Source organism: Temnothorax nylanderi, unplaced genomic scaffold, assembly GCF_030848795.1.
Source record: "Temnothorax nylanderi isolate EJ_2023f unplaced genomic scaffold, tnyl_v1.0 TNYL_tig0159_pilon, whole genome shotgun sequence".
NCBI lineage: Eukaryota > Metazoa > Arthropoda > Insecta > Hymenoptera > Formicidae > Temnothorax > Temnothorax nylanderi.
The window spans coordinates 279,068-305,274 of NW_027249221.1; the positions used below are offsets into that span (position 1 = coordinate 279,068).

Here is a 26,207-nt window from a genome sequence, read left to right on the forward strand (position 1 = left end):
AGGTGTCTGGATCTTTAATATAAAGGCCGTTCAATTAATAAACCAAGTTGAGAGAGATTAAACCGCCGCGAGAGAGTTGATCGCGCGACTGACTCGGAAAGCGGGATAGCCGAACGATATCGTTTTGCGCGTTATCTTCCGGCTTATCGAAGATCTCTCGCGCGCTCGTAGAATGACGGCGCACGAAACGCGCGCGCATCCGGAGTGCAGGAAATCCTACTTCGCCGATGCTGCCTCCCTCGGCTCCTTTGTCCTCGCATTCCCGGCGCGCGTCATTTACGGCCGTATGTTTGCCCGACTTGATAATCTAAAGAGGGAACGTATTAACCGAAACGTAACGACCGAGAAAGAAAATAATTTCTCAGCCCTGCGCGCGCGCTGCAATTTCGTAGGCGCCCATAAATCTCAACTCCTCCACGCGATATTTGCTTTTCGAGTGTAATGTAAATTATGCGTCGGGCAAAGGGTCGCGCCTGCCTACACGCGAAACATATTATAGAAGAGATGAAACAATGCGCGCGATCGGAGAATAAAATATCAGATAAAAGCAAATAACGCACACACACAATAGTTTATAATTGTATGATTTATATATTGTCACAGTAGAAAGAGAATATAAAATATATAAATAATATATATAGATAAAAAAAGATATAAAGTTAATATTTTATAAAGAAATTCTATATATCTAAATTTTTTTTAGACAATTTAGTTACCGTAGACAGTTTGTTTAGATACCATGAAGCGCAATAAAAATTAGCCGATTGTCCGAGGAATAATAACGCGAAATGCGCATACGTTCCGCGACCATCGGACAGCTGTGCGTGCGTGTGCGCGGATGTGTCATTGAATGGCGAAAGTGAATCGCATTAAATTATTGCGATTATATATACGGAACGAGGATGGCGATACTTATTACCTTCACCACCTGCGTCGAAATCGATAGAGGGATAGAATAATGCCCGGCGTTCGAGCAGGTGGATATTACGGTCCTGCGGGCGCGCGCAAACGTTCTCTCTCCGCAGTATACTTATCTACTTAGAGTATTTATTATTCCCGCGACTGGAATTTTCATTGTAACAACATTGAAACGAGCCGCCCGTGCACCGAGACCGCGCCGCGCCGCGCCGTGATGGATTCAGATACGGTCGAATGGTCGACGCTACATAGATCGCGTGCACTTCTGGGAACAACATAATTTAAGAACAAATCGTTTTCCCTCCCGAGTCGATTTTACAGTCCCGTAAGGAATGGTAAAGAGCGCAATGTTCCGGTAGCAACGTGTTTGCATAATGGCACAAGAATAGATACTGTTTTACAGTTATTCTATCACAAATCTCTCGTGCTGCTGAATTGAATGGAAAAATATTATTTTAATTCAACCGATTTAACGCCGTTAATTTTCGTAAATTTTCGTTTAATGTAAATCCTTCTACTTACTATATTATTTAAAATTATAGATTTTCTCTGCACTGTGCATAATCTCAATGTAAGCAAAAATATGAGCAATAGAATTATTTCTCTGATAAATTTTATTAAAAATATAATCAAGACAACAAAAATAAAGTTCTTCGAGAAATTGTATTTAAATCTTTTTTAAAAATGTAACTCTATTGTTGTTTCAAATGATGGGAAATTATCCTTGAGATTCGACACAGATTTCAGGTCTCGAACGCGCAAACGGAAATTATCTCACCGCCAAAAACGGGAATTATCTTGCCGTCACGATCGTAATACCGTCAACGGTACGCAAATTGCCGCGCGCAAATAAAGCAGCAACCCTGGAATTTCGCTCTTGTGCAATCGTTTCTTTAACGGGACGTTCTTGCGCGTCGAAAAAGATGGCTTATACGCATGCGAGCCTTTCCATTCATGGCGTGTTACGACCGCAGCTACGTAGACCTCACGGAGAAAAGTGAAAGTACAATGTTAAAAAAAAAAGCCGAGAGAAGCCGACAGTCTCATCGAGATGACTTTACTGCCATCAATGTGCTCATTTCAACATCTTTTTATGTAAACTCCGAGTCCCGCTTTTCCCTTTTCCAAGCAGTACAATAATTGCAATGCGATGATAGTTTAACTGTTTAACAAGTTTAAATAGTAAAATGAGAAAGTAAGTGAAGTGTTTATCGAACTATCCAGTGTACTTTGACAATTGCCGCTAAAATTGCGATATTACTGCTGCAAAGCGCAGCAAGAATAGCCCTTTTCAAATAGGTGCAAAGTCTAGATTTTTCTTATTTTCAATATTAATGTCATAAATCACGAGGGGAAGGTCAGCTCTTTCGTTGTTCGAAAAGCAGCTCTTATTCTTCTCGTATCCCAGGAGCGACAATGGATCTTCCAGGCAGACTCTTAACCCGTCCGGTCCTCCTGATGCGCGAGCCTCTCTTCCTTTGTGGTCTCGCTACAACGCCTCGGCTTCCAGATAGGATTCATACACGCCCGCGATTTTACGACAATGCCATTTCGTGCGCGCGGCACGCATCCACGTATATTGCGTATACGTGCGTCTCCTGTGCGTGTGCGTTCTTCGCGCACAGCGTGAAGAACGTTTCAATAATTTTGCCTCGCCGTCACTGCGAAAGGTACGTGAGCCTGCCACGCGGATACGTGCAACATTGTCGTGAGACGGCGGACAATATCCTTCGCGGAAACAACTGTGCAAGAATGCTCCTAAAATAATGATTGTTTTCAAACGTATTGTTGGAGCAAACTGGTAGTCTGTGGTTTTTAAATAGTAAGTTTCTTTAAGATATAAATATCTCTTCGCCGATTTCAAAGATATAGCAATTTTTATTAAAAAAAACTTGATTTTTTATGTTTTAAGCCTTCAGACTTAAAATTCGAAGAATTCTTAAAATTTTAATTAATGATACCTTCTTTAACACAGAAAATAAATATGCACCTCAGAATTTGGGAATGACTGTATGCTTATTTATAAGAAGAGGTTTGTTTGTGATATATTTTATTATAAAATATTACGTAATGCGTAGTATAGATTGTTATAATAATAAAAAGTATAAATTATTATTGACTAAAGTGAATAAAAACAATTTATGCAAATTGCATATATAATATGACAATTTATAATATATATAATATATTATAAATTTATGCCAGTTGTATGTCATTTTGCGCTATTTTGAATCACTGAAAGGGTTGATAATGAAAATATTGTTTAAATTTCTTAGGACATCTTATGTACCTACATAACTTCAACATCTTCCGTATAGCAACATCTTAGAGCGCCATGTAATAATGGTATCACGCTTCGCACTTTTACAATATCGGCGCGTCTCGAAAACTAATAAAAAAGAAATCAATCTTTTCGTTCGCGAGTATACGTGCGTCACGCTGACATTCTGTGTGTCTCGAAACATTTTTCTCACCGTTAAAGAGTCGGACAGTGCGCGCCGTTAAGGGTTGACGCTCTCCTTTTGCGGTCTCGCCACTCGGCCCTAACTTTCGCGCACGCTCGCGCGCGCGCGTTTACGACAACGCTATCTCTAGCGCGATGCAGCGCGGCGCGGAGCGTGAATAACGCTTCGACAATTTCGTCTCGACATCTCGCCCGCGGCCGAACCGCGGACATAAATCACGATCTCCACTGACCACTGACATACCTGATTTGCCGACTGCCATAGGCATATACACCGGGTATAAGCTCTGTATAGATCATACGATGTCAAGTGTTTAACCCTCCCGTAGCGAGCCATGAATTGTCAGCAGACCAAGGACGAGAAGGTCTTCTTCGGGGCCGGATCTCTCCGCCACCAATTCTCCGCTTCGGTTACTCTCGCGGGTGCTTGCCAGTCAATACTATGTCAATTAAATGTCATAGGAATATCCGTCTACGTTACCCAAAGTAGTGAGTATATATTAGATACTCACGTTACCGTTTAACGTATTGTATTAACATCTAAAGATGTAAAACAATCCCAATCCCCAATAGAATGATCCAATATTAGATCCGGTAGAAAGCAATATGTACATTTACGGGAGAATTCCAACAACTCATATTATTACAAAGTGTCGCAGCAGCTCGCAAAAAGAGAGAACATTTCAAGTTTCATATAATAACAAAAAGAGAAATAGATGAAACAATCCCTGTGTACGAACACGAGATAATTAGTTCTTTTAATCATTCGAGATTGTAAATCTGGGTTTATTCCAAAATTTTATAAAAATTCAGAGTTTGTGTAATTTCTACAAAAATACCTTTTGAAAGAATTTAACTCCAGAGGACAGAATTAAATATATCGAGTAGAAAATCTCACGTTATTATTATTCGGCGCGAGTTCACACCTTTTTCAAAGCAATTCCCTTTTAACCTGTGCTTGTAAAAGAGGAGAGGAGACGCGTCGAGTGGTACCATAGTTCAATAGCGCGTTCACGCTAGTGGTAGACCCGTTTTTGCTCGGACGATACCGTCATGCGTAAATGCGTAAATTGTGCGGCACGTGTGATAGTCCTCACGCGCCCTACATGCATTCATAATCACGGTATTCAGTGCTATTCTTCTCGAAATTACACACTTCCCCCGTGGGAGAGTTAATCGCGATCGATCTTTTATTCACGCAACTTTTTAACGCCGCGATCCCGTTCGCCTACATGAATACCGTAATTCTTCCAACTCCGGCCGGTCGCGGTCCAAAGTTGCAAAGTGCACGTCGGCAATAATCGCCGCCGACCATTTACTTTAACACGTTTTAAATCTGTAATAAATATGTATTCACGTGTAAATTATGGGCATTAGTATTCATTAAACAAATCGTTTTCTTCATCTATATTGTAATGATATAGACGTAACGCGGGAAAGTATATACGGTCCAGGTGCTGAACCAGTATTAGTTACTGCTTAACAAGAGGCCCTGCTATGAGATCGAGCGGATTTTCGAAAGGTTCGATCGCCGATTCGAATTTGCATTCGTCGTATCTCGAGGTTTTCGCGTAGCGCTCGTACCCCAACCGAGTGTACAATTCTCGTTTCCACGAGTCATGCAATGACAAAATTGCATTATTATTTATTGCACGCGTGTTCGCCAACCGACAACATTTATCACGATCTATATACCGTGCAATCGAGAGGGATAAAAACGGGTACTGCACGCTTTTTTCTCCCTAATCGTCGCGCGGGTGGCATGTTGCATTTCGCCGATCTACGCGCGTTCTCGCTTTCGTTGACGAGGGTTTTAGGTAACATCTTGATAATACGATGAAAAAGCTATGAAAGCGCGGTGAAATCGCGTCGCATTGTATACACGCGCATCCTACGATCGGCGTACTATGCGGCGCGTAATACGCGCCTCGGTCGAAACGCGCGGCGGCGGCGGCGGCGGCGTCATCATTAACGCCGTTTCCGTTTGCTCTGATACGCCACAGAACTCGTAACCATCGCTGAAGCGATGCGTGATTCCCAGTAGCACTCCGGATTTTTCCGACGCGGATCGAGTAACGCTACACGCGTTCGCCGAGCGAGACCAACATTCTTACGGTTGCACTCCTCTTTTTTTTTTCCTCTCGCCAGGAGCCTCTCGCCTCGCTGACTCCGAAATCTCGCGAGAAGAAGCGGCCATATCAATCTCCATCATGTGGAATTTCTAGCATTTATCCCCCCCCCCCACGTCAGGATGTTCATAATTAACTTTCATCAAACATTGCTCTGGGTACTTTTACATGATAGAGGAACTACGTGTGTTATGATGTTATAAAGATATTTTTACGATGCGTATTGTGCTCTTATAAAAAGTATGTATATGTATATAAAATATATTTTAGATCAAATTATAAAAATCTCTGGAAATAAATATTTCGATTTATATTGATGTTTATTCTTGTTATTTGTGCTTTCGAAATAATAATTTCAACATTAATTCAGTGCTATCTCACACATGTTTTTTTTTTGCAGAAATTACCTACTTTGCTTTTATATCATCATGACGCACATAAAATTACATCATATTTTTACTTTATTTTAGTTAGTAAAAATTTTCATCTTTGCATAAAAAAATAACATCGTATGCAAGTGTCGTAAATGTGAATTTCTCCGAATGCACGATAATGTCGACGTAGCGGAATCGGAATGACTGTTAAGCGTGGAATTTGTGCAGGCGGGTCGATCTTGGAAATATAATTAAATGATTAGTCAGCTGGTTGATTTCTGCATATAAGAAGTAATGCCTAATGCTGGGACAGTCCACGATTCGCGTCACCACTGGATGGCTGCATACATAAATCACGTAACGCAATGCTTGATGAGCCGCAAGAATAGGCAGCCATTTCCTGATCCCGTAGCTTTTGCCTCATGCCTCGTTTGGTCCTCCACAAATACACACTCATCGCCATTTTAACTACACGTTTCTTTCCGGAAACACGCTTCGAATTACTAACTCTTGAATAAATAACGCATAAAAATTGCAAAAATTTATATTACATACGTGTATAACATTTCATTCATTAATCAATTTATTTGATTAAACAAATTTTTTTATCATAGCATACAAAAAAGTACAATTCTGTTACCAAATGGAAAGCGTGTATCATAAACTCATCAAACATTTTTGACATTCCGCAGTCACGAATTTATGTTTCCTTAAAGCTGGTTAAATATCACTGGATGCAAAAGAAATGTTATAACTTAGAAATCTCGTGGGCTTTCGATCGATGTAACTCTAAGACTTTCTCGACTATTAAAGCTCGCAGGCTTCATGGATGCCGATATGAGCACCGATTCGATCGGCATCGTCACGTTTACGAGAATAAACCGCAAAGTTTACTCATCTCATCTGGGGTCTGGGGAGACCAAGCCACATGGAAACACTGAAATCAGACGGGGGCGATATTTCACGGTTTTGTCTCGCGACGCGGTGCTCTCGCTATCGATTCCCGATATACCGCGACGAGTGACGCGCCGGGCACGACCGCGACCGTGCCTGCAACGGTCGATCGGCCGGGATATTACATACCCGCTTGCACTTTCGCAACCTTAAAGAAAAGACTTATTATCCTGCGGCCGCACGTAGGCCGCGGCCGCACGGCGCGCGGCGTAGGCAGAACTATCTGGTCCGTAGTCGTTCTCCGAAAATGGACACGACGGAGATCGGAAGAGAGGCGGGCGTAGTGTTCTTTGATCGTCGCGAACACTGATGCCACGCTCTCCCGATCGAATACGATTCTGTACGCGTGGGTGATTTCCGATATCATTCCAATATTATATATTTTGCAGTCTTTTATATATATACATATATATAAATTCAGTTTCGTCATCCAGAATTCTTCCACAAGTTTCAATATGAAACGAAATCGAGCGAATTTTTATTTCTTCATTGTACCTTATATATATTGATATATAAGTTTTGTAGACATGAAAAAAATTAATACAGCTTTATTGTTTGTACATCATTTGTAGATCTCACTCGTAATAATAAATAAATAATCACAGAACTGATGCTTTCAATAATAATTTTTATCTGTCCGCAAGAATATTTCTATATATGGTTAAACGGATTAGCAATTTACATTTATCCGGTTGAATAGAGAATAATTCCTGCTGCGGCTTCTCGTTAATACTTTACGCGGCAGAGAAATCAGTTTGGTAAAGACGCTGTAAAGATTTCCATTAAGCAAAGCGTAAGAACGAGCTGCAGTCCACGCAGTAACATACGCGAAGCGTATTCGACTCGAATGGAAACGAGAGTATCCAACGTACGGAAAGTTGCTATTTTGTGATCGCAGCTTTGCGGTATTTTACCATATGTTTAGCACGGCACGGCCGTTGTGATAAAGACACTTTATTTTATGTTTTGCGGCTACGGTCCGTGTCGATTTACGACATTATGTTCCACGTTGAATAGATTGTAACTTAAGGTACCTCTCCCATCGCCGCGGACATATTTACACATCGCCGTGGCGGATTTAATGAGTGGACTACCGACAGTAAATTCCGCGACGCGATAAAATAAAGCGGGACGAGATACGCTAATGTTGGCTAAACGTAGTTTTAGTACCGTGCCACGCAGCGTATGTTCGAACATGTCAATCGGCATTTGCAAAACTATTTCTAAGACCGCCCGGAGTAACATCGCGACCGTTAACATACGCACTAGAGTAGATATCGTATTAATCCTTTCATTGTCGAAAGATTTTTTTCTTAAATAAAATATTACCAACGAAAAATATATGAGGACAATTATTATCCCCCCTCATATATTATTGCATAAAACATTCGTAGGAAATAAAAATTATCCAAAAGAGAAATGATCTCGCCATTCACGGGAAAAGTAGCAAACGTGACTATTTATAGTTGTAATTTATTGGCTACCGGAGTAGCAGTAATTTACGAATGAGCGGTGAGTAAAGGTAAAGGAGGATGTTTCTCGAAGATAATCGCGTTTTATCCGTTGATTTAGTATCATCTCGTAAAATATTGAGGACCGACGCGCGGTGCACATTTAAAACTCTCGCATTCGCGTGCGCTACAAGGCCGCGGGACGCAGGGAAAGATTTTCTATATGCTTGATCGATGCGCACGCGGGGACACGGCGAGTGTGTGCATAGCGAAACCGCAGACATGTGCAAGGCGAGCATGAATTAAATAATCTAGGTTGATTTTACCTTGCGCGTCGTCCCGATGCGTCATCATTGAGGAGCTACGTTTATGACTAGATCATCCGACGTTGCTCACGCACGTCAAAAGCCACGTTACATCTCGCTCACGTGATACAAGAATGAAGCTAAAATAACCGCCGCAACGTAGCAATTCTACAATGTCAAAGATCAGATGCTCCGGTGCGCTATAGCTTAGAACTGACGACGGCAATGTAAGCTAGCGGCAGCGAGCAATGTTCTTATACAGCGAATCTTACTTGTATAATAGATGAAAGTATGGATGTAAAAAAAATATATTTCAGTTGGCTATGATAAAACGTAAATATTAATAATATATAAATAACGCCTTTACATGTACATTATATATCTGCAAACCTTTTCCAACCATTTTTTACCTCAAATCTACTTCGAATTGATGTGAAAATACGAAGGAATGCAACTGGCATTTGTATAACATTGTCTTTGTTCATAAATGCGATGTAACATCTTTCTAATTTATTAGTTTTACGCGCAAAATTATGTATAAGTTGCCACAAATTCCTTCTACCCACAGTCCTATTTACAATCAATAGCACGGGGTATGATGAGTTAACATAATGTACCATTGAACGCTTGTGAAGAATATTTCTTTCGTTTTCTCCAATACATGACGCAGTCGCGACTTATGTAAGACGACGCTAAAGTGTGTACGTACGTATATATGTGTGGCCAGTTATGCAATGGTCCGAATTTATCACTTTCTCGCGTCGCTTTATATAGGACACACACTATCTTACCGTAGTGCCATAGGGGACCTCATAAATATTAATACGGTAGCGTATAAGAGCGCAACTATGCGGAGTAAGGCCGCGCGCTCAATAAGGCCGCCTACTATCGAGGGCCCGACGTAATGTCCTCCGGCTGTTCGCAGGGACATGTTAGAAAGGGAAAAGAGTTCGCACAAAAACTCACATACACGTATTCTCAATTAATTCGTGAGCGCGTTTCTCAAGATGCGGCTCGAATCTTTGCAATTAAAATTCTCGATTCTACCGGCGACAATCCTCTATTTGTCTTCCATTTGTAAAAATAAACGTAATAGATATTTACGTTGATGATTGTTGCCGTTCAACTTATTTATATTAATTTCTTTTTATTTTTCATAAAGTTTACATCGAGAAAAAATAAAGTCAACTAAATTATCTAGTAAATTGTGTCGTAATGTTAATAAACCCTAAAAAATATAAGAGAAAACATTTAAAAAATTTATTCTTTGCATATTAAATGGCATGCAAGGAGAGGTTAAAAGGGAATATAAATTAACTATGATTATTGCTAAGGAGAACATGAGGTATAAATGTGCCAAAGTAAAATCAGCCAATTAACAGATTCTCAGATTTGTTCGTTTCATGGTTTGCTTCGAGACGACTTCCAGCTTATTAGCCTAATTTGCACGTTGCCCGGTGGAAATATTAAATTCGTTGCCTCGCTCAAAACACGCTGCGAATTGCAGGCGAAATAAACGCGCAGTAAACGTGCAACGTACCGTTTGTTTCATTTCATTTTTTTTTTTTTTTTTTTTTTAGCGAAGTGGAATCTCGGGATGGTCGCGCGCAAAGGTCGCAACGTTAGTGATAACAAATGGTAATCAGTGGGATGCGCGATAAACAATGCGGATACCGCCCATGAAGCGGGAGCGGCTACTCGTTAATTAGATTTTTTGATTAACTATATATAAAGCTGGGACTGGCGCGCGGCGCGCTGAGGCAGGTGGTCACTCTCGCACGTGTTGTGCACGCCTGTACGCACGCACACGCGCTTACACACGTGCACACGCGGATCCAGTGCATTCCTCCTCGTAATAGGCGGACTCCGAGGTCTGGAACTTTTCGTCCCGTGATACGTTTCGGAACGAGCGAAAGAGTCGAACGACGCGAAGCGTTCACCTCTCAATGCGTTTGATTGATGGCAAAGTGATTTATTTTCAACTTGACAAAGACGAGGAAGTGATCTTAAAATTACATAATTGGGAAAAGATATTAATTAATTGTAAAAGATAAAAGATAAATGTGAATTTTTTATTTTTCTAAATTTTTACTTTTCTACGTTTTTTCCCTGGTTCATGGATGTTTTAAATTATTCAACAGCTTGAAGCCAAAGAACACACACACACATAAGATGATAAAAAACGATGCGTTCTTGTTTGCAAGATATAAAAATATCTTAAGTATATTCTCAAGGATTTGCGTGTCAGACAAATTTTCGCGTGCTCGTAAAATTGCGAAGGACTCCGTCGCTTTCGAGCAATAGCAACTTTCACGTTATCGCGATTTTTCTCGTCTGGATATTTTTGTTGCACGACGATGAAATCGAGAAACTAGTTTGCATCCGTGGCCTGTTCAGCCGTCTTAAGAAACGGCATGTAGCTCCGGCCGTTCGAAAAGATGAGAAAAATCTATACATTTTAATGCAAATTGTTCCCTTCGCTCGTATGAGTCTCAACGAATGAAACGCTTCATCAGAGAGTGTCGACGGAGTATAAAAAAACGGAAACACAGAAAGATGTAATTAATAATAGATAATGGAAAATGAATTTATGTTACAATAACTGTAGCGTATAATACGTATTATTCGGCTACTTCCGTAATGATCAAGTCATATATAACGCATTCTTATAAAGATTGCGGGAAGCAATTAGCAGTCTTGCTAATGCTGTATGTAATAAGTTAGAGATGGTATAGCCGTAAATATATACATTAAGCACAGAGATTCGTTGGCGATATAATCGCACGCGATGGAAATCGCCGAAGAATGTGACGTCCATAAATAGTTACGGATATTTAATTCGTGTTTCTCTCTCTCTTTCCCTCTATCTCTTCCTCTCCTTTCTTCATTTGTTAAGTACAATAAAAATGTGTAAAATGACAAACTATTCTTAGGTATTTTATTTTGGATACGTCTTCCCTAATTCTTTATCAGCTCTATAATAAAAATATATAAAGCATAAATGCAATGTATATTTCAAAATGTAAGAAAAAAAATACTGAAATATATGTGTATATATTTAGTGTAATTATATTATAATTAAATTTTTTATTATAATATATATTTACTTATATATTTTTTATATATCAAGTATCTTAAATATTAATATAATTTTCGCTTCTTTTTATCGTGATGGATATCTACATTTGATGAATAATATATGTATCTGCAAAAATATAAATTGATTTTGCATATTCATTGCTGATATATCGCGGTTGCATGTAATTTGAGTCAGCATGGCACATAGCGTTGTAGAATGCCGTTTTTTTGTTCGATGATTTATGTATTTATGATTTTCTTTCTCGTTCTATGTCACGTTAAACATTATGCATATTAGCAAAGCGAGCAAACAAGAGGAAGATAAATAACGAGACAGTACGAACTTATCAAATCATGAAACGATTTTTAAAATTTCTCTCTATATGTTTAATCACGCGATATTTTACTATAGCATCAATCCTCTTCGTTTAAGTATTATAAGCAAGTGGTCTTTATCTTCGTCGAATTGATTAATATACGTGCACTGAAAAATATTGTCTACCTTTCCCTTATTAAACCTGCACTTGTTACTTATACTTGATATTTATATTCGCTCTTCAATTTTATATTAATATTATGTCATGAGATAAAAAATTCAATAACTCAAGAAAGTAAAAAATGAGATTTTTCTTTAAGAAAACATTTATATAAAAACTATCACAAAGGTTTATTGCATCTTCTTTCATGCGTAAACGTTTTACATAATCTACAATCAATTCTTTTAGTAACGGAACATGATGAATAAAATATTAAATAATCAAACCATAGCAAATTCTCTACAAAACATTTTTTTGTGTTTTTAGTTAACTTTCATTAAAATCGATTTTAATAAGAAAAAGAAATTTTAATTTAAATATAAAATAATAAAAATATATAACAATATTCATATCATGAGTAAAATTATAAGAAAAAATCAAATTTTAAATTAGTAAAAACATTGAGGAAGAAAGAAAGAAAAAGAGAGAGTTACGAAAGAAACTGGAAACACTTTAAAATACTTCAGCTTCAGGAATCCGGATGTTTGAATGACAGTAATCATTCCGGCAGATCAAACTTCGCGGTCATGTCGTAATACATATCCTGAGCACTGAACTCTTCACGCGGTCGAGATGCTAAGAAATACTATAGCTACGTCTCAATTTTTTATAATTGAAAAGAAAACGGCATAAGATATATTAAATTGTTATTATTATTCTTTATCTTGCAATATTATTGTTTATCTTCTATAATAAGACATTATATGGTTTTAAAATCATTTTTTAATAAAGTACAAAATTTTTCTACATAAATATATTTGTAAAAATAATTTCGTCTGTCAGTGCTTCAAAATATGGAAGCATTGGAGCAGACATGACAAGTTTGTTTTTTGGTCGGAGTTAGGTAGTCAATGCAGCTAGGTTTCCCGCGGAATTGTTTGACAACACATCCGCATGCAAACGCGCGGTTTCCGGCGCGTTCGAAACGGCGTGTTTGAAAACTGCGGAGAATTCTTGTCTCGGAATAACAGTTTCCTCGTACTTACCTGGCCGACATCGAACGCCACCAGGAGCCAGCAGCACACCGCCGCCGTCGGCAGCAACCTCCTCATCGCGACGGTTATTTTGCCGGATGACCCCCGCCCGCGCGTACTGACTGCGTCGCAGAGCGTGTCGCACTCGTCGAAGGACCCGCCGAAGCCGAAGGCCAGTCTCTCACGTCACATTTTCCTCGTTCTCCGAGAAGAGTCTCATCGTATCCGCCGAGGTACCGTGACGCGATAGTTCAGCGCGCCCGCGAGGTGACCACGAGACCTGCCACGAGGCCGTTCTCCTCTCGCACGCACGCCCTTGCTGACGCGTTGGTACCGCGATGTAGCCTCGGAAATCGCCTGGGAAAGTCGGCACGGCCGCGGCGACGAGGATGATCGCTGGCGGGTGTTAGACTGGCGCAATAATGACTGCGCTCGCCGAGCTACTCCGAGGGACGCTCAGATGTTCGGCTTTCTGGTGGGGATGGAAGTGGCCGTAGTGGCCATTCCCTCTTCATCCGACCCGCTGTATACGCGATGCGGGCATTCATGTCTCCGGATTCAGCATAGCTCAGCATAGCTTGCTGGATGGTTGCTGGTACCGTCGTGAGAGGACGGTACGGAGCAAGCAAGTGGTTGGCAACCGCGGTTTCTGATGTATCAGCGAGGTGCTTAGCACTGTTGAGCTTGGTGCAAGTTAGGCTTAGCACTCTTGAGTTAGTATAGTTAGCATTGCCGGCAACAACGTGCAAAAAATAAAATCAGCATTTTTAGATAATTTTAGACAATTGTCAAGATAATATTATAACATCGTAAAAGCAATTAAGTAATATTGTAAAAGCAATAAAAAAAAGATGCTAATAACAACTCTTCTAATCACTCGAATCGAGTTATTAAAAAAATTTGTGCCACTTTATGTTTGCTAATCTTTTCAGTACATTATATTCAGAGAGAAAAAGATCTTTGTTCAATCTTTTCGATCTGCAGATGTCTGGTTGCTAAATTGCTCTTAATAATCCTTGAAAATTGTATAGAATTTTCGTAAAATAATAACCCGATTATTTCGCTGATTCAATACTAAATTAATTACTTAATAATTCATCGAGTTAATATTAATCGCTTCTTATATTTCAAAGATCTTTAAAACAATGGTAACAATATTTATTTTATTAATTATTTAATTAACCAACAGAAGAGGATTTTAATTAATCTTGGTTTGACTACTATTGGCATTTTCGTACATATTGCCTTCACTCTTTTCCTCAGATCGTCTTCCATAAATACTTAGGTATCGAACGTGATTGGCTAAATATAAATTACACAAATCTGACGTAATGGAATCAGGATATCTGTGATTTAAAGGTATACACGCCAGAAACAATGAAACAAATAGAACAACATACAACAACGTTGGCGTACTACTGGCAACAACTACTAAAACCGGTTCGGAGAGACTCAAAAATTATAATGAACGACCCGTGCAGAGTCTCGACCTAGACTGGTTCGACCTATCGTGATTAAAGGAGACGTACAGATCTTTCAAGTGTGCCTATCAGTTTCGAAGATAACACTCGGCTTCCTTTAAAAAATCCGCATTGTGACATTCTAGGACAGGCTTCGATGATTTCGATCTATTATTCGTAGTTTCGTATGTATTGCTGTCGCGGATTCTTCATCAAAGCGATATTTAAAACGTCACAGTGTACCTACAGACAAAGACTTCGTACAAGACAATAGAAGCGGCATGTAATCATTCGCGAGTAATATGCGATACTGGCGATACATCTCAATCTGCAGTGACAGATATTGTCATCTGAGACTTGCAATATCAATTGTATTACGTAGACACATCAATATCTGCGAATGAGAAATGTTACTTATATAATTAATGTTTTTCTCTGACTTCAAAGATGAACGTACATGATATTTATAATTCTTTTAGCACACAGATATTAATAATAGGTTATTTTAACTTCAAGTTTCATAATACTGATTGTTTTATTCTTAATTAACATCAAGACACTGATTAGTTTTAATTTAAATTATTGTATCATAATAATATTTTTTTGTTGGTTATGCATCATAATAAAATAAAGATAATTCTAAAATAAATGGATACCTAACTAAGGTCTTTTGATAATAAAATTAACAAGCAATTTAAAAGGTGGGTTTTGACAGTACAACGCGATTAACAATGCGTAAGTTAACGTTATAACAATCTCAAAATCTCGGGTACTTGCAACTCGTGCGTTCGCGTAAAAGAGCCACGGCGGTCTCGCGCTGCTCGTGTACTTGGCGCGAGACACTACCGTGCCTCTTGATTCTATAAAAATATTTTATATTCTAGTAACAATTCTATGTATATCTTTTTCTTTCTTCTTCTCGTGTTTTAATTTTTTATGCGTAATATAAATTTTAATCGATCTTAACATCTTGTTAATTTTGTATCCGGGTATTTGGACATGGGGGGAAAGTTACTTAATACTGATTTAAAGAAGTGGATTTACTGCAACGTCATCTTATATCCGTGAGATCTTTTATCGGATTACTGGCAACGTGATAAGAAGTTTGACAGCTCAAAGTCTTCTTACTGCTCTTTCATCTACATCCGGTGAATTCGTCGAGAGATTCGAGGAGGAACTTTGTCGCGTATCGATTGAAGTTTCCTTGAAACGAACGGGAGTGTCTCGGTTACGCTTCTTTAAATGCAAATAATGTGAACGCGTTATATAGGGCCTCCTCTCCTCATCCGTAGAGAACTTGTAAAATATTTATACAAATTTTATATTCTTGATGATATCGCCTTGACATTCTTTATATAGTCCAAATATAGTATTAGGTATATAGTCTTATTGACGAGCTTCTTTATATAAAGATACGATCACAATTATATACATAGTATGTAAAATAATATCGGTTACCTTGTAATAATTGTACAATCTAGTAAACTATAGAGAGAGATTATAGAATATTGCTGCACACAGCATTAAAAAATGTCTAAAAGATATCTGCATCTTTCAATTACTTACTTTTTTACTCGCTTAAAATATTTTTTTTTACTCTTGAAATAAATTGTATTATCTTTTATTTAAAAGACGTTTCTTAATAATATCAGTTTAGTTATTCTTTTGTGTCGACTTTTTCCAATAAGAAACTTTTCAATAAGAACTCTCTGTCAGGTACATCAATATTGCGAAGAGTTCATTGTCGCTGATAAATTTCTTCTCAAACATAGCTTCATATAATATCGCGTCGATAGAATCTCACAAGGGATGTCAAACTCTCCGCGTTCTTAATAACGTCCGGGGTTGTATTCAATCCCGTCATACATTCGCCCACGCTCCCAGCGAGTTATTTGATTCTTCCCCCTCTGAAAAAGAAACGTCATTCCTACGTCATCGATTCGACCTCTTCGCAAGCTTTCAAGAAAAAAAAAAAATAACTTTCGCTACAAAAATCGCCCTCTCGTTCCTCGGGGTGGCGACGCTCTTAATGACGTGAAAGTCGCACTCGTCGAGAGAGTGCGAGAGCACGTTAAAAGCAAGTTTCATCTCCAGTCGGCAAGTAGGCGGACCGCGTTTGACATGCACCGAACAATCTCGCACAAATACCAACAGGCAGGCGAGGGGTTGCTTCCTTCCTTTTTTGTTTCCCCCCACCCTGGCCCATTCTTCGCGTACGGAATTGTACGCGTCCGCGACGGGCTGTGCGAGGGAACCCCACGCGAGGGGGACGCGAGGGGTACTTGGTAGATGATAAGGGGTTGCGCAGGCGCCAGCATATCGACCAGGGTAGCCCTCCGGGCGACACCCTCGCGATTCTCCGCCGAGCCTCACTGCTTCATCGGCAAACTAGTGGGTAGTACACGCACGCGACACAGGTAAGTGACCGTAGTTTGAGAGAGTCCGCACGAGTCCAGGCGAGATTTTCAAATTCCGTGCCCCGTAGGAATATCGATCTCGCCGAGGAACGGCGATTCCGCCTAAAAAAGTCGCGATTCCCTCGGAAGCACGCCTTTTCGTAAAATATCGTTTTGCCGGTTCCGGCCCCGTGGAGTACGCAAGGTGACAGGCTGGTGGCGCGCACCACCTTCACGTGACGGCTGTCTTCGCCGAGCGGGGTAGTTTCGATGCCTCTCTCGGGGTAGTTTCAACGTCGCTCTCGATAGTCCGCTCGATAAGGCTGTCGATAAGACGCGCAGATAAACGTCGCAATAACGTCGTTTGCAATAAACGCCACGGGCCTCGTAACGGTAAACGAATCAACGCGATAGAGTGTACGAGCGATCGCTTTATTGAGCGAAAGCTCGAATTAACCATCTTTGCGTAGCGAGATCGCCGAGGTAAGATTACCGCCGCTCTCGTATTGACGGCGACGACAAGTCGACGTGTGTGGGCGGTCGTTGATAAATTGGATCGTTATCTACCTTGAATGAGAAGTGTATATTTTGGTACGCAAGTGCAGTTTTCGGATTTACGTCCATTGCGCAAGATTCCGGTGTCTCGGTCGGACGGGGTACAATCGATGTTCAGTCATAAATAGTCGGGGGGATAGCCGGGGAAACGAGAAACGAATGCGATAATTTTAGCAGGAGTGACACACTCCCGAGTTTCGGGAGACGATAAAGCAGTAGCGAATGTGCGTGTGTGTGTTTTACGAAGCGGTACCCCTTCATTGATTTTTCTTTTTTAGGAACAAATTTTATTTTACATTCAAGTTCTCCGGCGAACCTCTCCCGATCTCTCCTTTCGTCGTGACATTAATAAAAACGACTTTTTCTTAGAAAGTTTTAGTCATGGCCGCCGGGATGGATCTTAACGATCAGCGTAAACGAGAATATTCTTTTGCGCGATAGCGCTCCTCTTTCTTTATGCGCTTTAAACTTATTTCTTTACAAACGTTATTCGCTCCTTTACTGGTTCTAGCATTAATACATGTAAATTCATCTTTGTTATAAGAATGGTTAAAAGTGACTGTCTTTAATATCGTGGACTTGGATCATAATTCGCGATATGATAGAAGATAAACCTAGAAAAATTTCTCAAGCTAAAATTTTTTACAAGAAAGCTTCAAAAGAAGGAAAAGAATGGAGATTAGCTTGAAGTTGCTGAATTTAATCAATACTGATGAATTCAGTCATTAATCTTGCACAACAATCTGTCTTTATCCATCTCTATAAAATGTCAATTGCGATACATAATAAATGCGATCTATAAAAGTTAATAAAGAAAAACCTGACTCATCTATTTTTCAACAAGTTTATCGATTAGTCTTGAAAGTACTTAAATAAAAATTCGATACCCGTAGTTGGCTGCATCTTTCAGCTTTAAGACACTATATATACGGATTAGTGGAGATTCTTCCTGTTACGCAATTTTCTGTAACATTTATTTTATCTCAACCTGAGAAAAATATGTCATAGATATATTCAGACATGTTAATTTTCAACAAAACTTTCATTAGGATTCCAATGTGAGTTAGATGCAGAGATTAAAACAGACAGAACGCGGCAATCTTTTAAACGAGATCTAAATCTTCGTAATTACGCGAATTCAGACAGCACCGGTGGTACAATACTCGTATATTTGCATTTGAAATTATGAGGACATGTATTATGAGGATATAATTATAATTATAATATGATGCACAAAGTGATATTTGCGCTAAATTTAATGCGAAATTTAATACATTATTAAAATACATCCGTGACATTTATTCACATGAATAGATACTTACGTCATCATGCTGTAGCAAACTTTTAATTAACATGTTTTTTTAATTAATATAGATCAAAATATCCTGTTTCAATATTTTATAATTGTATCAGAAGTTTATTCTATAAAAAACAATGAAAATACTTTATTGTTTTCGCTGAATAAATCTCGTGTCAAATTTCGACGTTTGTCTGATTGGATAGAACCTGGGTAAGCCGGATGTATTGATTCTTACACCATCTGTAATTTAATGATGATTAAATGTGTCGGAATAGGATTGGACTGTAATTATCTGTACAATCATATTGCCACCTACACTACCTATTAGGATGTGTAAAATTACACAGTGACCTACTTGCTAACGTTAAGTGATTCTAGTATTTAAGTAACTCTTCTAACATTAGATTTATAAAGGATTATTATTCACAATCTTCATTTAGAATCGTAATAAAAAATATAAATGAATAATAGTCATTCTTACTTTCAATTAGTACCTAATATTAAGATCAATATTTTATTATTTTTTATATGAGCTATATTTCTTTTGACATTTATCAATTATTTTCTCATATGTTTTAGAATAATGATTAAATATCTCAATCCAGAGCTATTTCATTTTGTAATTAAAATGTTGTCATAATCCCAATTTAAACTTTTAACTTTACAAAACTTTGTATCAGGTAACTTATCATCTATTACACATACCAGGCTATTGTTGAGACTCTCTTGATCGTACGTAACATATAGCTATTATAGGAATTCGATGCATGCAACGGTATTGTGCGTGTAAAATGCTTGATGGGCTGTATCCACGAGCGTAACTCATCAACACGTAATGACTCGTTTACCACTTCGCGGTCTAATAGGTAGGTGTTATTCGCGGCGCGAGGATAATTCTATGCAATGTATTACACTAACCCGCTGAAAATTGCGAAATACTATCACATGGAAGTCGTTATAAGTAGAAATTAACTTATTTCTCATTGGTTCATCTACTTTATCCTCCCCTGTAATTTTATATAAATTATACCTTTGCGCGATTTGAATCTCCTGAAGTAACAAACATGAAGACAAAGCTGAAATCACTATAATATCGGAAAAAAGTCAAAGACTCGAATTAAGACTTCAAAGAATAACCTCGGAATGAAATACGGAATACCTACGACCCAGATATCCATTCAGCCGCAAGGTCTATGGTAAATTTAGAATTTTCCCTTCGCAAGATCTTGATGCAAACTCACCACTAAAATTTAATTTAAAAATGCTGAATTATATTTATAGCGTCTAAATCAACAGATTTTTCTTAAATTTCAATGTTATATAATAAATCTTATAAAATGTTTTGATGTACAAAAAGGACCAACTATTTTGCTCTCAGTTTGACGTGTAACGTCTAGTGTAGGAACAATTCTGTGAGCTATTGCGATGTTTGTCTGCATCGTCAAATCGAATCGCGAGGTTTTCTTCTCGAGCAATGCTCCGAGAAAGTTGAAAATTACACGCGAAGTTTGCTAGTTCCGCGAAACACGGACGTCGCTATTATCAGAGAAGTACGGAAGAAACAAATACGGACGGTCGGAATGTATCATTGCTTCCTCGACGCTTATCCTCCCTTTCTCCCTCTCTCTCATCTCCTCTTCTTTTCCTACGGTGTGAGCATAGAATTATCCCGCGAGCTCTTCAAGGAAGATCACCGCTCTACCCGGTGATACGATCGACGAGAAAGCCATAGAAGTAGCGTTTCCGTGCCGCGCGTATGTTCCAAGAATACGTAAATGCCGGTGAACTCGCGCGATGCCGTGAAGCATTTTAGAAATTCCAAGCAAAATCGCGCTCCGACTATCGATTTTCGCGTGCCTTTTATTACGAGAGTCATTGGTCGCACCGGTTACATCCATAATTTCCTTAATGCACAATACGTGATTTCGAAGTGTTCTTTATGACCAGCGGCAGATTTAAGAGCGGCAATTTTTTATCATTAATTTTTAGAAAATTCAAGAAAGGATTTTTTAATTATATAGCTATAATGGGCTGTACTATTGCAAGGGTAGTCTTACCTATTTCGTGAGTTTTGAATTTCTTTTGGATTGGAATTTTTTTCATACTTCTGCGAGTGCCTGGTCTGAATCATTCATAAAAAAAATAAATCTCGTATCTTTGACGCAACCTTTATTGTCGTAATAATGTGCACAAGCATTCACAAAGCATGGCATAAAGAAAATAACAGGACATAAGCCAGTTTTATGATCTTAGCTTACTGTTTCCAATACACAAGAGAAACCATTTATGAAAAGACCTTTTGGACAATAAAAGCGTGTCGTTCATAGCACAAGTAGGTTATTTTATTTTAAGCCACTCAAATTAAAGGGAAACTTCTTTAAATTAGAGCTTTAAGAAATCTGATATATTAGCACATTTGACTAGTCTCTTTAATAGAATTTAAAGACTACAGTAAATTGAATGTAGTAATTTAAATCTTCAGATTAAAAAGCTAATTAATTTGTTTTGAACAATTCGAAAATACCATAGAAATGAAATTTAATAAGTTTTATTTTTGACTGATGTTAAATTGTAAAATATATATACTTTAGAGAATTATGTGCAATTATATTTATATTTAATCTTTTCAAATATTGAAAAACATTAACTAATAATAATCTTTATATTTAAATGTTTCATATAAAAATATCGTAAAAATGTCACAATTATTCGATGCATTTGCTAATAATACGACCAATTATACGTTTACAGTCTTAGGGCCGGTTGTTCCAACCTATTGGTAAGCTACCTAATAGTTAAATCATATATTTATCTTTGTCTAATGTAAAGGATAAACAAAGACGTATATATATGATTTAACTATTAGGTAGTTTACCAACAGGCCCTTATTTACGCAAATAAGAATCCTATAATTACAATTTACACTCGGCAATAATTACTCGGCACTTAAATCGTGTTTTCTCTTTTACTTACAGATTTCAACTTGGATTGTTTATTTTCTTCTTCCTCACCTTCTCTTATTTCATCCTTTCCTTTCGGATTACCTTACGTTGAAGTTTATCCCGTGACGCATCAAAGCAGAGAGAACCCGCCCAACGATCTGGGATCTATCGACACGATCCATCGACCCACAACGAACGACCTATTTCGCGCGTCGCGACGACGTCGCATCATCAGCAACGCAAGGACTATCTCAACGGCAGAGAACTGAAACGGGTTATCTTCCGGATCGCTAACAGCCCGAGCAACGAAACCGGGAGTCGTTTCATCGCAGCAGCGAGCCCGGTGTAACCATCAAGATTACCGGCCGCGGCGGTTGCGCCAAGTACTGTGGTACAGCTCCGTCACCCGGCAACATTTCATTCTCCAGTTTTCGTCAGTCCTTCACCTCCAATGTCAACTACCTGAAACGGAGGTAAGTCGCCGGTATCATGCACGTCGGACTGTGGAGCTGACATTTGATCTCGCGCCTATTAATTTAACGATCTTCATCTACGGCGCTCGTTTATACGCCCAAAGAATTGAAATTATCTTCTTCATATCTTCCGTAATTTTGTTGACGCATATGTACTGAAAAATGTCAGCCCGAATCTTGAATCTGCATGGAACAAGATCGCTTGTGCAGTATACAACTGTACTGCAGAGTACAATTTTATTGCATAAGCACTTGCCGATCCTCAGATTGGTTCTATGGAATATTTCTTGAACGCATGGAGTCGATAATGCATTTAAGATGATACAAGTCTCTAGAAAAGATCTGCGGATAAAAATAAATAATCTACGTGACTCAGTGTTTTATGTCTCTTTCTCTCGTTACTGTCATTATGCGTGTACACGTAAGCAATAATTTATAATTGCGAATAACGCTTCTATACTCTGTTATATTGTGCGCTTAATGCGCTTTTAACGTAATTACTGGTCGTATTCTGTTATCGGACGGGATCCAGAGATTCCTATAATTAAAATCCGGCATGGAAACATTTCGATCGAAACGTCGCTTTATCTGGAGAGTGAATACGTTGTTGAAAGGCATACCCGATGAAAGCTCGTGTATCACATCGCCGAGCTGAATCCTGCTTTTATGAGTGGCTCTTACACGGAGTCAATTTACGCACACTAGTGTGTGCACGATAATGATCGGCCGTTAAAACGACGCGCGGGGTATCTCAATATTCCGTGCATTCTCAACGGCTCCCCATCACACCGGAGAAGAGAAAATAGATTCCTCTGTCCAATTAGTCGGACACAAGTACTTATCTGAGACGGCCATTAAGCAAGCAATAATATGTCAAAGTTATGATATTGAAAATTGGAATTACTCGACTCGAAGGTTCCCACACTAGTGAATGTGAAGTGATGTGCGAAAATTTGAATTTTATTAATAATAAGCTCACACAAAAGAAACTTTTCTTTACTTTTTCCATATTTACAGTATCGAAACTTCGATCCTTTAAAATTAATTCTTTAAAATACTGTTAATCGATTGAAAGAGGAGAGGGGATTCTTTTAAATATCGAAAAAAATCGTGTCGAGATGTTTGGGAACCTCTGCTTATCCGAAAGTGTCGCGCTAAAATGAGTACAGAGAGTCCGAGCACAAGTAATGTTGTTATTAATAATTCCAAGTCTTCCGTGTTCGACAAATATGGATGTGTGCATGCGGCTCGTTAAAAATACCGCTTCCAGCATTGCCCCAAATGCAAGTAGCCTGGACGCACGTCACGATATCAAGTCATCGCGCTAACGTTGTTTTACACACGGTAACGTTATAGTATAACGCCACCTCTCCTCCCCCATCAGCGATATCGCATCTTTCATCTCTCGCTTTTATTTATGACGTAAATCTCGCTGTTATTTACGAATAACCACACATACGCTCGATAATGCAAATCGATGATGACGTAAATGCGCAAAGGCATGGTTTCGTGCGGATGTCCCGGCATTGTTCGCGTCTAGATACTCATTTTATTCAATACGCTTAAAACCATTTGAGTGGAAAAAAAGATTGCATCTAATGGATGAAAAAAGGAACGGATATGTTACCTCAAACTGAAGCGACCGTCGTCCACTTCGCAACCGAAATAGACGTAAGATCCGCGTCACGCATGCAGCGCCGGCCGATTAGCGACCGCCCAGCCTCATCGCCGACGTCATCTACATGCTCCTCATCCCATCAGCACCGTATGTGATCGATGTGCATTTAGCGCAGTCAGACACGACAGCGTCAGTGCGCGGCCTGCCGACCGATTGTCACTGTCACGACGACCACCATAGCTTGTCTTCCAGGTTCTCATCAGGGGACCTGAGCTCGGAACTCGACGATGAGCCCAACGCGGATCCTGGGATGGCCCCCGTGGGCCGACAGGATTCGTCTCAGTCGTATCAAGCGATGCCGGACCGACCTCTGCAATCCCAACCGGGTCCGATACCGCCGCCGTCCCAGCCGCCGATCCCGGGCGCGCCACCCCAGGGACCGCCGCAGCCCATCGGCGGTGAACTCAGTCTCAACCTGAGACCCAGCTCGCGGACCACCAGCGCACCATCCTCGCCGGCGAAGACAAGGGAGAGCTTGCTCCAGCGAGTGCAGAGCTTAACCGGCGCCGCTCGCGACCAGGCAAGTTGACTTCATCCTCCTTATCTACATTTATCTGACATTTTCTGTTTGACAGAAATCGGTTTGAATGAAAAGTAATAGCTTCATCACTTAACCACTATTGCAACTATGGATAAAAATATAGCTATTAATAATCCAGATTGAATAAGTATAGTATTTCAAAATATTTCTCTCAATATCTCGCAATTAGGTACGTTTTTTAAGAGCAAAACTTGAAACTTTGAAATTTGACTTTCTCAAAAGCATTTTTTTCGTGCACTTCATAGAGTATTTAATTAAAAAATCAATCTTCTATTTGGCCAGTTACTATGTTGCAAGACGAGAATGTCATAATGTGTGACAGTTAAAATGATGCAAGGCGAGAATGTCATAACGTGTGACAGTTAAAATGATGCGTAGGGTGCTTCTATTTTGGGAGCGGCGGTATCTGGCGCGACCAGAGGCTCGTCATACAGCAAAGACCGATGCTTCACTCTGCTGGTGATCGATGACCAAAACACCGACTGGAGCAAATACTTCCGAGGGCGCAGACTGCATGGCGATTATGAGATCCGCGTGGAGCAGGCGGAATTTCGAGAACTGTCCCTGACGGCAAGCGAGGCGGGCACCGTTGTGTCCATGGCTGTCTATCGTAACGGGACCAAAGTTATTCGGTAAGATGAAATTGGAGAATAAGAATGCGTTTCTGCATTCCAATTTTAGCAATTCTCTGCATTAAACTAAAATGCATTGCTATTTTATATCTATATTCATCTTAGATTTCAATATTAAATTAAATATCAAGAAATAAGTTAAAATGGTAGTTTGGAAACTTACAAGGTTGATTTGGCACGTAATGCATAAAACAACTTTTAAATAGAATGACAAATATAACAATGTAATAAAACAGTCAAAATAAAAATTTAATTCGAAATATTAAAGCAATATTAAGCAACGGATATTGTTATTTGTTATCAGATCCTTCAAACCTGATTTCGTATTGATACGTCAAAATCTGCGGGATGCTGGAGAAGATTACAGGAATCTTCTTCTTGGTTTGATGTACGGCGGTGTACCCAGCGTTAACAATCTCACAGCAATTTACAACTTTCAGGTAACGTATTGCAATAAAATTATCTGCTTTATAAATTTTCTAATAATTATTTGCAAAACAAATGTAAAACAGAAAATAAAATTTGTTAAGAATTTCGTAATCTCAATCATCTGCAAATAAGTAAGAATCTTTAACAAATATAATATATTTGTTTATATACATATAATATATATATATCAAAACATTATTTTATTTTTACTTATATCAAAAATTTTCAAAATTTAATTTGTATTTAAAATACAAAAATTAAATAGGATGATGATAAAAATTTAAATATATATTGTATATATATATTGAGATTCTTCACATGTAATACCCTCTATTGATTTTGTTATGCATGTCTTTCTTATCGACGATATAAGTGAACCGTTCGGTAATTGCTATCGTGTTCTATAAAATAGGATAAACCTTGGGTATTTGCTCACCTGCTGGGACTGCAGCGTCGTTTAGGTAAAGACAACTTCCCCTTGATCGAACAGAGTTATTACCCCAATCATCGCGAAATGGTGAGTAAAATCAATCGGCACATATTTATTTCGAAGTTCCATTTCCTCGTATTTCTTTAAAAAAACTAACAATTACCATCATAACATACTATCAGGATGAT

At 38.9% G+C, this 26,207-nt stretch overlaps 2 protein-coding genes across 5 annotated transcripts in view; one reads left to right on the forward strand and one right to left on the reverse strand.

Annotated features, from left to right (window-relative positions):
• LOC139777723 (uncharacterized) overlaps positions 1-13,644 on the reverse strand; it is a 28,430-nt gene extending 14,786 nt beyond the window's left edge. The window contains exon 1 of one of the 2 annotated variants that reach the window (XM_071715309.1): positions 13,196-13,644. In XM_071715309.1, coding sequence (XP_071571410.1) covers positions 13,196-13,261 — 66 coding nt within the window. In that variant the 5' untranslated portion in view covers positions 13,262-13,644. The remainder of the gene's footprint in view (positions 1-13,195) is intronic. The other variant, XM_071715308.1, reaches the window with a different exon arrangement.
• Positions 13,645-16,973: 3,329 nt separating this feature from the next.
• Positions 16,974-26,207, forward strand: part of Syn (synapsin) — a 50,609-nt gene continuing 41,375 nt past the window's right edge. The window contains exons 1-6 of one of the 3 annotated variants that reach the window (XM_071715314.1): positions 16,974-17,060; positions 21,870-22,309; positions 24,168-24,507; positions 24,907-25,160; positions 25,465-25,600; positions 26,002-26,106. In XM_071715314.1, the coding sequence (XP_071571415.1) occupies positions 24,238-24,507; positions 24,907-25,160; positions 25,465-25,600; positions 26,002-26,106 (765 nt within the window). In that variant the 5' untranslated portion in view covers positions 16,974-17,060; positions 21,870-22,309; positions 24,168-24,237. Of the gene's footprint in view, positions 17,061-17,298; positions 17,523-21,869; positions 22,310-24,167; positions 24,508-24,906; positions 25,161-25,464; positions 25,601-26,001; positions 26,107-26,207 lie in introns of those variants that run through there. The other 2 variants (XM_071715311.1, XM_071715313.1) reach the window with 2 other exon arrangements.